Source organism: Scleropages formosus, chromosome 16 (assembly GCF_900964775.1).
Source record: "Scleropages formosus chromosome 16, fSclFor1.1, whole genome shotgun sequence".
NCBI classification, from domain to species: Eukaryota; Metazoa; Chordata; class Actinopteri; order Osteoglossiformes; family Osteoglossidae; genus Scleropages; species Scleropages formosus.
Genome location: NC_041821.1, coordinates 16,700,737 through 16,712,478, shown reverse-complemented (window position 1 = coordinate 16,712,478; position 11,742 = coordinate 16,700,737). Strand labels below are relative to the sequence as shown.

Sequence of the window (11,742 nt, the reverse complement as noted above, 5' to 3'; positions counted from 1 at the left end):
CTTTTAGGTGTACTGAGTAAATGAATGGCAATCCTAAAATTGATGATGCCAACACCCTGAGTTGTGTATTTGCAGCTATTGCTTCTAAGTATCTCCTGACATGAACTGGTTCTGAATGAGGCCAAGACAGAACCTCACAGCATCATTCTTCATGCACTTCTCTCCAAAGAGATGTGCAATGATTATCTAGTTTATTATGTAATATTTAGCTGACACATTTATTCCACGTGACTTCCAATATCAGACACTCTCCCCTAAACTCCCTACAGTCTTTGACCTATTAGAATAATTCACCAACTAGAACAATGAACTAGACAGCTGGTAGTGTAGGGGTTAGAGCTATTGCCTTTGTACCTAAAGGTCATATGTTTGAATCCCACCTCCAGCTGTAGTACCTTTGAGCAAGGGACTTACCCTAAAATTGTTCCAGTAAAATTACCCAACTGTACAAATGGACAAAGAATTGTAAGTTGTTGCTTTGGAGAAAAGTGTCAGCTAAATGAACAAATGTAAAGATACACGCATTACATACAATTTAAAATGACCAATAGATGACACCCATGGCTTTGGACGAGAGGAATACAACACAAACGTGAGAATGGGACCTGCAAATTTTTCATCATAAGTGCATAATCAAACCCATGTCCAAGGCAGCAGTGCCACACTGCACAACAGCAGGGCTATATGTTTTTAAAACAACATTTAAGTGACTTATATATAAAGTATTATTACTTTTTAACTGAATAGTGCTGTTACTTGTGTTTTCTATTAGCAGATGCATACCTACATACACTAGCCTTTTGTACATGTTTGAACTAATCAATAGACTAATGCCTTCAGTGTGAGCAAATGTGGGAATTATTCGCATAGAACATGATTTGTAGCACATTAAATGATAATAATACTGAAACAAAACAGTTAATTATTTCATATAAACCCTAGTTACATACATATGTAACGTGACCACTTCCACTCTTTTTTTTTTTCTTTTTTTAAAAAAAAAAAAAAAAAAAAAAAAAACCCAGCAACCGCCTTCTTTCGATGACGTCTCGTGAGCGCAACCATTTTGGTATTTATTATAATAAGCTTGGACGTTTAACCAATGGCTGTGCGGCTCACAGCTTCAACAACCAACGAGAAAGCGATGCAATGACTCACCATATAAGGAGAGAGAACGCCATAAAAGGAAACATTGTATCTCTTTATATGGAGGAAAGTAGATCTCGAAGTCGGGAATTCATTACGCCGTGCTCGCTTATTTCAGGAGAAAAAGAGTGTTTTATTGCGCGTGCAATGCGACGTTGAATTATAAATATACTTTACTCAAAGAAGTAGAACCAGCGTAATCGTAAACGAAAACTAGCGTACGTAAGAAGTGTTTTGGTGGCGCACTACTTGTCATTGCGGAGTGATCAAAAGCGCGTCGTCTGCGTTTTCCTTTTGGAGCGAGTGCGGCCACTTTTGGAAACAGAGGAGGTTGAGTGTGTTGGAGCCAAGTGTAGTGGTGTGTGGGGTCGCGGCATCTTTTACAACTTATTTCAATAGTTCCGGGAAAAGCAAACACTGCGCTGTGTTTTTAAACATCGCCCGAATCGCCGGTGCTGTTCTTGCTGTTGCTGCGTGCCTCTGTACGTACGTACGTGCGCGCTCGGTGCTGTATTTCCCTAATAGAGCAGCACCAGCGGCCAGCTGGTCTGTGAGCGGCACGGGCTGTCAGCCGAACATGCTACCGAGCCAGGCCGGGTCGGCGCACACTGGGAACGGCTCCACGGGCGCCAGGGAGAGCAGCGCCGCAGGGCTTCGTTCGGGCTCCGGCTCCGGCTTGGCCAGGAGAGGGTTAATCGAGGTGGCAGCGCGGCCCGCGGACGGGGCAGCGATGTTGGGGGGGAACGGTGCGGGAGGAGTGGGGTCCCGGCCGGGGGCGCGCCAGGGCAACGGGGCGGCTGCGCTGGGCAGCTTGCAGGGCGCCGGTGCGGCTGTGGGAATCGGAGCAATGAGCCTTCCGTGCGGGAGCCGCTACGAAACCGACCGAGAGACCGTGAGCCAGGGGGGGTGCAGCGGCTCGGAGCCCGACTCAGACCTGGGGGAGGATGACGACCCCATCAGTTCGTCGGCGGATGTGAGGAGGGGCGTGAAGCGAGAGAGAGCGGACATGGAGGCGGCGGTGGCGGCGGCAGCGGGCTCCGAGCTCGGGCTTCCCCCCGGGAGCTTCGCCGGGGCCGCCGCAGGGGTCGCGGGAGCGAAGCCCGGAAAGAAGACGCGCGGACGGGTGAAGATCGAGATGGCGTTTATCGACAACAAGCTGCGGAGGTATACCACGTTCAGCAAGAGGAAGACGGGCATCATGAAGAAGGTGAGTCCGTCCGGGGACCGGGATGGCTGCTGCTGCTGCCCCCCCCCCGATCTCCAAACGTGGCAAAAAGAGCAGCGTATACACACACACACAGATGCCGTGTGTGTCTGTTATAACCGCCGCCGGTGTGTGCCATTGCATTTGTTGAGTGGTACCTCCGGGCATTTTGAATTTTAGCAGAATCAGGACTCGCAGGAGAAGTTCATTCAACAGGTTGATAACTTATAAGCCGTTCTCTGTCAGTGCACACGCACGAGCTTTTCCTCTGTTTCTCACACACACACTCGGCACCTGTAGCGGGCTCCGCGATCTACCTGTCACTTTCACTGTTTCACAAAGAACGAGGTGGTTACCGTGGTAGGGCTGTGTGTTGAGCGCGCGGCAGCCGAGTGTTTATAGTGTCTGGCACGCGCCAGCTCGGGGGCGGGGGGCGGCTGCGTACTTCGCGCGTGCGGCGCTCGCGACCCGGTCGCTATGACCCTTTCAGTGGAGGTGTTGCGGCCAGAATGATAATGATTATCATGATATGGGGAGAAAGAGGCGTCGCTGAGGCTGTAGTACCACACACACACAGTCACAGGTAGACGTAAGAATGGTAATCGGACAGCCTACCTGACAGGACTTCACCTGACAGTGTCGGACAGTAAACTTTATCATGGACAGAATGATGAACCCCGCTGTGTGACAAATGGGTGTCCTACACACTCATTTGCGCCCCACCGCCACCAGTAACCGGTGGTCTGGAGCAACTGACATGTATTGACCTTCATTTACAGTGTAGTTACACTGACGTGTGTGTGCTGGATAGTAGTGGTTGTTTAATCGTAAATGCTGCTAAAACCACTTGTTCCCCAAACCACTTGTTACTGATTGTTCGCAAGATTTAAACCTTCTTCAGTTTTCATCTGATACCGAGGGTGTTTGTTCACGTACCCTTAGCTTAGGTGACGAAGCTCGTGGAGCTTTCCGATGGAGCTCAACCATCCTCGGCTCACGGCCACTGCTTCAGCAGTGCACCTTAAGGAGTCGTTCCAGGGTAAACCCTGGTGCTTGTCGTCCTCTGAGCGGGAGACCTCAAGTTGCGCTTGGGGCAGCGTGCAGGCCGACTCGACCTTCTGTCAGCCCGCACGGCTCTTTTTGAGGCGTTCTACTCGAGCGATGCCCCCTTCGGCTTGTACGGTGGTCTTCCGTGCGCTGCCCGTTCGGCCCGAAACGTGCGGTTCTTCAGGAAGTCACTGGGTAGATGTATGCAGATGCCATGCTTCTCATCGACGACTTGCACTCGTTATGCTTCGTAGGAAAGTTAACAAAACGGCTTCTGAAGAGACTTCTGAAACAGCTTAAGGTGTAGGGGGCCTGAACTGGTGGTTTGGATGAGTCTAAAAAATTTCCTGTAGTAAACGTGGGACACGGAAAGCTGCGTTAGTCTGAATTTTGGTTGCAAGAAACTGTTAATTCATTTCTTACTTAGATTAGTCCTTTTGACCCAGCTAGTTATGTCCTCCTTTGTTTTGGGTTTCGAGTGCAAATTAATTTATGTAATTTGTTTGGCTGCTTTTCTCCAAAGCAACTTAGAAAGATTTACCCATTTATACAATGAGGTAATTTTTACAGGAGCAATTCAGAGTGATTACCTTGCTCTGTGGTAGTACAATAAGAGGTGAGATTTGAACTTGCAACCTCTCGCTCAGTCCGCAAGCAGCAGTTCCAACCACTGCACTGCACTCCTGCCCTAGAAACACTTTTGTGTTCTTAAAAAGTAGTAGTCATATTTTCTGCATCGATTAAAATTAGGTTTCAAATGGTCAGAACTTCTCTGTTAAGACCAGAGAAAGTTTTTTCAGGAATTGAACTTTGCCTTTGGTGCCACTGTCCAGCACAGGATACAAAATGTAGCTGTTGGTGCCATATCTGTAGACACAGGCCAGGTCATTTACATGAAATGTAAACAGCTTATCCCCTGCATGCTGAGCAGCATGGTTTACATATAGATGTAAAGCTAAAATAGAATATTTTTGTGTAAAATGAAGCAATGCAGTGTCTTCTACACTTTTTTTTTAGAAAAATCAGCAAAACTGTACAGTATAAAATGTACTATCAGTACAAATGCTTCTGTTCAAGGGTTTGACAAGAATCCTCTACCACTGAAATTTTAGCTTCATATATTTTATTCATTTACCTGATGCTGTTCTCCAGAGCAACTTAGTGTTAAGCTGTTTAGAATTATTTACCCATTTATACTGCTGGGTAATTTAATTGGAGCAATTTTAAGGTGGTAAGTACCTTGCCTAATGGTACTATAGATAGAGCAGAGACTTGGACCTGCAAACTTTGGGTCCAAAGGTAGCAGCTCTAACCACTCTGTTGTGTTACACATTGTTTTAAGGACAGAAGGTGTAGTGGTTAGTACTACCGCTTTAGATTTGGAGGTTGCAGGTTTGAATACCACCCACTGCAGTGAAACTCGCAGGGTAAACTAGGTACTTTCCTTAAAATTCCTCAACTAAAAGTTTCTCAACTGTGTAAATGGGTAACTCATTGGAAGTCAACTAAAACTCACTTAGCACCAATTTAAATGAGTAAATTTTTTTCATTTTCTGTATTCATGATTCTTCCTTGCAACAGAAAGGTTGCTGCCTTACCTTTCAGTGTGACCTGTTCCCTGCATGTACAGTGGACTTCTGTGTCTTCCATGGCGTTGTTTGGGTTTGATATGTTGACATTTATTTCGGAGGGAACAAAAAGGGGAGATTAAGTCAAACACGGAATGATAACTTTTACTTGAAGCTAGTCTTCAGAAGAGCCCTCCTGAACCTGCATTTGGCCTTTGCATGTTTTTCTGCCTTTGCCTTGTGGCTCACAAGTGAAGTGTATGAAAAGCTCTGTATGCATGCCTTGAAAACACAGTGCCATTGACTGTGTCATCTGTTTGGGACAGGAAATGTAGCTGTCCTCTTCTTTTGAGCAATAGGTGAAGGTACAGCTGTTGTCCATACTCCCCATTGCTCTGCTCGCTGTTCGAAGACTGGTGTAGACTCGTCCTTTTCCTTTTACACTGTTTGGAGGTGTATACCTCCACTCATTAAACTAAGCCTTTTTATCTATTTGCAACTGAAAGAATTTTTTTCTTTGCTTTTTGTTTTGTCTTGTTGCAGTCTCTTAGCAACTTGGTTCAGGTCAACGTTGGCTTTCAGGTCTTTACCTCGTAGCCCCCGAGTTCAGGTCGTGCAGATGCTAAGGGTCAAGTAGAAAATAAACCTCTCACTTGACTGTTTCCAAAATTGCTGGTCTGGAAATCTAGTAATTAGCAGTGAACTGGGTCATTGTGTTACAAGTATTTGAGTATAAGGTCAATCGCTTTTCAACATGTTCTCCTCACGTGATCTTCCATTATACTTGTAGTTTCCTTTCTGTGCCCCAGAAAATACTCCAGTATTTTCCGGTGTACAGCTGTCTTGCACGAAGAAAGTAGAACCCAACACCTTGAATAGGAGTTTGAGATTGTCTATGTTAAAATGGCAAAATGGGTTACGTAGCTTCATGTTTTTCAAAAAAAAAAAGAAAAAGGTTGATAAGTTGGTGTCTCATGCGCTCTGTCCTCTGCCTCACATCCTCTGTTTCCAAGCCAGACTCTGGAACACACTGTACTTTCATAGAAGAAATGGTTAATAAAAATAGAATAAATGTTCTTTACAAAGAATTGAAATTTCTTTTTAGCTTTCTGTGGTTTAAGGCCAATTGCATCGAGCTTTCATTGATTGTAATGCTGAGGTTTGATCTACGAAGTTACAATTGGGTGATTGTAAACGTAGTACTGTATTAACAGATGTAAGTTAAGGGCAGTACCCACATTTATTCATTTAGCAGACACTTCTTCAAAGTGACTTAGAATGGATTCTATGTAGTGTTATCAGCCCACACATTATTCACCAAGGTGACTTATGCTGCTAGATACACTGCTTACACTGGGTCACTCATCCATTCATCAGTGAAACACACTCTCTCTGTGTCACTCACACACTGTGGGGGAAGCTGAACCACATGTCTTTGGACTGTGGGAGGAAACCGGAGCACCCGGAGGAAACCCATGCAGACACGGGGAGAACAAGCAAACTCCACACAGTCTGAGTGTGGATCAAACCCACGTCCTTTCGTACCACCCAGGTGCTGTGAGACAGCAGCGCTACTCACTGTGCTATTGTGCCATCCAATGGACTGCAACATCAGTGTCGAACTACCTGAATATCAGTTTCATTAGCAGACTACATGTGCATTTTTTATGGCAAGAAAAACAGGAATCAGTGTGTTCATACATTAGAAATAGTTTAGTTTAACACCAAAATATCAACATCCTTTGGCACAAGCAGCACAGCTGTTTGTGTTCACAAGAAGCCTGAATGTCACTGTAACATCTCTTCGGCTTTGTGTACTCTTACTCCTCCATTCACCAGTGTCTCATTCCTCACAACTGCAATCGCTCTTGAATGAGCAGAACTGTCTTTCGGTATTTTGGAACACCTTTATTAGTGACGTTTCCTTACATTTTTCAGCACAAAAGGATTGACAAAATGTGTTTTGCATTTCAGGTAGGAATAGAATTAATTTGTCCAATGGTAATCTCCAAAGAGACTGCCAAATGTTAGGTTAGTGCACTACAATACTGAATTATTTACAAAGTGGGGTAACTTTTACTGTGGTAATGTATGGAAAGTACAGAGATCGTGAGTACTACAGCAGGGTGGGAGATTCGAACCTGGGTCCTTTAATTGAGAGGCAGCAGCTCTGAACACTACTCCAGCTGGTGGCCCACGTTACTGAGATTCAAGCCTGCAGAAATTACGTCGCAAGTAAATTTTTAGTCACTCGGTTTCTCCTCAGAGTTATGAGAGCTCCTGATAAACATTGAACTCCTATGTAAACCTACACTTTAACACTGAAACTCATTGTGTAGCAAAAAATGAGTGTTCGCGTTTTGAAAATAGAAAGATATCATAAATCTGAGTTTGTGCGGTTTCTGTAATGCAGTAAATAAGTTGTAATTGAACAGAAGTGGTGATAGTTGCGCTTCTTTTCATTTTCTGGTGAAGTAAGAAGTGCAGTGTCATGCATGTGGTGTTGAACGTGGGCTGGTTGTGAAACTGACAGCGCCGTCCTTTTACGAGAAGACCCGAGGAGCTGAAGACAGCTGGGGCTGCCATTGCGGTAATGCGGAAACAATGAAAAATGTATAAAATGATTGGGGTGCGGTGGGGGGAGTGTGGTAAACATGGATCAAGTCATTGTTCTATAAAAGCTTGTGCGGCCTTATTTGACCCTTGTCAGCTGCTGGTGTCTTTCCCTTGTTGCGTCCACCCACCTTTGCTGATGGAATTTCTCGGGATGTGACCCACTCTGCTGAATGCATTTCAATCCACCTTGTTCGGCACACGGTGCGCTGTGTTTATGAATGAATGTATGCATGCATAAAAACTCGGCAGTCCTTTACCTGTCTCGGTCTTACCGGAACCGACAACCGTCTCAAACACGATTCCAAGAGCCACGCAGCAGTTTCTCAAGCCGCCCTTTATATTTATTAATTTATTACGCCCTGGGGGGAGTGTTAGTAATGGGGTTGGATGTGTCTGAGCAGATGGTCCTTCGGATCTTCTTAATTAACCTCGGCTGCTGCTAATTAATTTCCAGGCGGAAGCCACGCCGCCGTGCCTTGCGAACAGTTTCGCTCGGCATCCGGATGACGGACTGGCGGGTGCCAGAGTGGCTTGGAGAGCCGCTCGGTATGTTGGAGTCGCCTGCTCTCGTGTGGTTGAGGGACCCCATCGACCCTGGACTTGTGCTTCTCTTTTATGAGAAGTCCCGGTGTGGAAAAGGCCCTTTGTTTCCTTTCCGTATGCAGCTCGTCTTCTGTCGGTGTCTTGCTTTTGAGCAAAAAGTCCCCTGGTGTCTGACTTCTTAACCCTCAGTGTTGCTCAGGATCCTTTTCTGTCTTGCAGATTACAGTAGTTGAACAAACAAATATGCTTCTTACAAAGATAAAAGGAACTGAAGTCTGTAACTGGAATTGTTTGAAAGTCTAGCCACCAAGTCAAAAAAAAAAAAAGCTTAATACAGCATCATCCCTTTTTTAATCGTTGATTATGTGGGGGGGAAGCTATAGAAATGGACATTTTTGTTCCTCTTTCATCAAGAGATCATATAAGGCAGGGTCTGTGTGCCTCTCTTCTGTTATCGTGCTGGATGAGATGCTCGTTTTTATTTTGCTCGAGTTTTATTATTTTAAGTTGACATTTAAAATTGTTTGCTTTTAAATGACTGGGGGGGAGCATAATCTTCCCAACCTTCTGTTCGAAGTGATGTGTTGTGCTTTATGAAAGACGGTACCATGTTCTTGCTGCACCTCAGGTGACATAGGCATGTGATAGAGCACAAATTATGTTTAACCTTTTAAAATACTGACAATGTGGGTTTTTTTTTTTTTTTTTTTTTTTTTTTGGCCGCTGAAGAGAACAAAACTGTCGACGAGTATGGAACCGATTCGCTTTAACGTGTTTGCCAGCGTGTGGTCACTTTCAGTTTGCAATCAGGGTGTAACGATAGACATGTAGTTCTGTTTGCTGGGTTGTTTCTGTAAACGTCTGTAAAGTTCCCTTCACCGCTGAGTTTATATTCTTAACTGCGTTTTGTTTTTCTCAAGCACGAGTGTGTGCCATTTTCCTGTTTGGGTAGCTGTGCAAAGGATACCTTCACATCTGACCGTCGGTTACTTTAACCCTGATTTCAAAGGGGACAAATGGTCAGGTGAAGACCTTGTGTGGCTACAAAGGGGTACAAAGGCACTTCTCTCTCGGCGGTGTGCGCAGTCCGGATGGTTCCCGTTTTCCTCCGTTAGTCTTTCACCTGCCGATAAGCTGAGAGAGGACACCCCGCGACAAGTTTGCCCGCAGTTTTTATGCATTGTGGCGCAGCCTTTCGGGAAGCGGCGCTTCCAACAGCGGTCACAACGCACAAGGTTGCTTGGATTATGTGTGACCAAGGCCGTTGATTCGGCTGCGATTTTTCAGCATCACCTTGGCAACCGTCACACCAGTGGTATCTCTTCAGCTGTTTCTCACGATCGAACGTCCACCCTTTCTGCCGGCACGTGGCTGCTCAAGCAGTCGGCCGCTGGCCGGCGCTCACCTCCGCGTGGCCCTTGGAGGCCTCGGCCGATGGGATGCAGGCGGTCTTTGAGTTACGACATATGCAACTTACGATGGCGGTCCCGTTAACCGTACTGCATCGTTTTCAAGTCCCGGCGTTTGGTCATAATGGGTAACGGCGACCGCTCGGTCTACCGCGCGGTGGCATCGGCTGGTTGTGCTGCGTGAGGCGCTGTGTTGTCAAAGTCAAAACTTTTGCTTGTCATTCCTTTCGAACGACTTTATTTGTAAAATGGCTAGCAAGGGAAAAAGTAAGTTCTGGTGGTGCTGGAAACAAAGGAAGGTTTTGAAATTGAAAATAGTGTTGCTACAAAACGTAATGCATGGCATTTACATTCTATACTTTTCCCATTAACTTTACAATTTAGTTAATGCTAACAAAACCCTGCTATGTGAGTTTTATTCTTTTAATATATCCTTATGGTTCCATGTAGCGTAAGGGGATTTTCTACTTATGAAGTTGACTTGCTCATTGCAGCGGAACCCCATCTGCAGAATCATAAATGCACTGTCTTCAGTTTTTTTTTCATTACTATATGCATACTGGTTTTTTTTTTTTTTTAAAAACTCTGTTGCACAGCTGCATCTTTTGCCTGAGCAGCAGGTCCACCTGCGTAACCAAACCTCCTCCACATAGGTGCCTTATACCCTCTGCAGTGGGGTTAGGTGGCTGCAATCCTGGTCACGTCCTCTCACCTGTGTGCTCCATTTTGGCTGAAGTAATACCAACAAATGAGGTATTTATAACGACAGATATTCCTGTAGTGATTGATTGATTGGACTAGATAAGATGTGTTGTATTTGGAGCATACAGTAACATCAGATCAGGGACTGAAATGCAGCTGGTAGCCACTTGTCTGATAATGGTACTAATGGGGGGCATACCCAACCATATATGGTTATTTTAGTAGAATTTTTTTTTTTCAAATGACCTATTACCATTTACTGTAAGTATGAGCATGATGATTGCGAAACAAATAAACTGGAATATTTTAAAATGTATAATTGCTTATGTTGGTTCATGATGCTATATGTTGTAGAACATACGATGAGGAGCTTTACAATGTATTTTTTTTAGCTCTTTGTAAAGAGTGATAGAATATGGATATTTAGTCATTGTAGACCTGCAATCAGTGCACGTGTACGAGCTGCACAGAGGTCAGTATTACTCATAGGTCAAGCGGGTTCGGCTGTAGACGCGAGCATTAGCGAAAACGTACCCAGTCCCTAAAGGGAGCGTTGGCGAACGTAAAGCGCGCTGCCTTCAGCCGCATCGGACCTTAACCGTGCGGTGACTGCACTCCTTTAATTTCCAATCTGTTTGGCCATACTAAGTAACGTGCCGTGGAACGCGGCCTGCCTTAGACGAGCCGGAAGCACAGTCTGTCCCGCCTGTATGGCGTAAACGCTTCCCAGGTCGGCGAGCTGTACTCCTCTCCTTTATGGCTCATGTTGCTCTTCGCTCGGTGAATTGCTGGGCCGGACGATCGGTCTCCTCTGATCCACGCGGAGCGTCTTGTCCTCCTTGTGGGCTGCAGGTGAGCTCTCTCCCTACCTGTGGTGCTGCTGTCCTCTCCAGTGGACGCAGGATTTCTGTCGGGGGTCTCTCCCGGAGTCATGTGTACAGAGGTGTTGTTCTAACTGCATTGCGGTCAGTTTTATTTTCATAACTGTGCCCAGGCTGCTTCAGAGCACCTATAACATAGAACTATGTAGGGAAAAAAAATGAATGAATAACTTTTTCTTACTGTATGGCAGTTATGCTTCTATTAAGTGGCGGTTGTCAGTTTGTGGTTTCCATTTAGCATAGATGGGTATCACTAGTAAGATTATGGTTTTTTTTTTTTTTTTTTTTTCTTATTGTGATGACCTGTTTCTGTTTTGTAAAGTGGTTGTGAAGTGATTTGATCTCATAAATTGTTGTTTTTTTTTTTTTTTTTTTTGGTTTTAAAAAGTTAATTTCTCCTTTAAACAATTGAGACAGAAGCCGGGCCCTTTTTCCTGAAGTCGAAGTGGTCAGTTTGATAGCAGTAACGGTCGAATTCTTCAACCAGAGGGTACGATTTGCCTTGTGAGGAATAGAGTGGATTTTGGGAGCTTTCCAAAACTAACAAACCAACCGCAGTTCAACGAGGGTCACCGTTCATCGCATTATTACATCAGCGCCGCGCAATTCTCCTGACCGCTCGTTCA

The 11,742-nt window shown here is 45.1% G+C and overlaps 1 protein-coding gene across 2 annotated transcripts in view; it reads left to right on the top strand.

The window, feature by feature from the left end:
- The first annotated feature begins 1,394 nt into the window (after window positions 1–1,394).
- The window catches only part of LOC108933568 (serum response factor-like), a 36,687-nt gene continuing 26,339 nt past the window's right edge, over window positions 1,395–11,742 (top strand). For both annotated transcript variants that reach the window (XM_029259243.1, XM_029259242.1), the window contains exon 1: window positions 1,395–2,353. In XM_029259243.1, coding sequence (XP_029115076.1) covers window positions 1,724–2,353 — 630 coding nt within the window. In that variant the 5' untranslated portion in view covers window positions 1,395–1,723. The remainder of the gene's footprint in view (window positions 2,354–11,742) is intronic.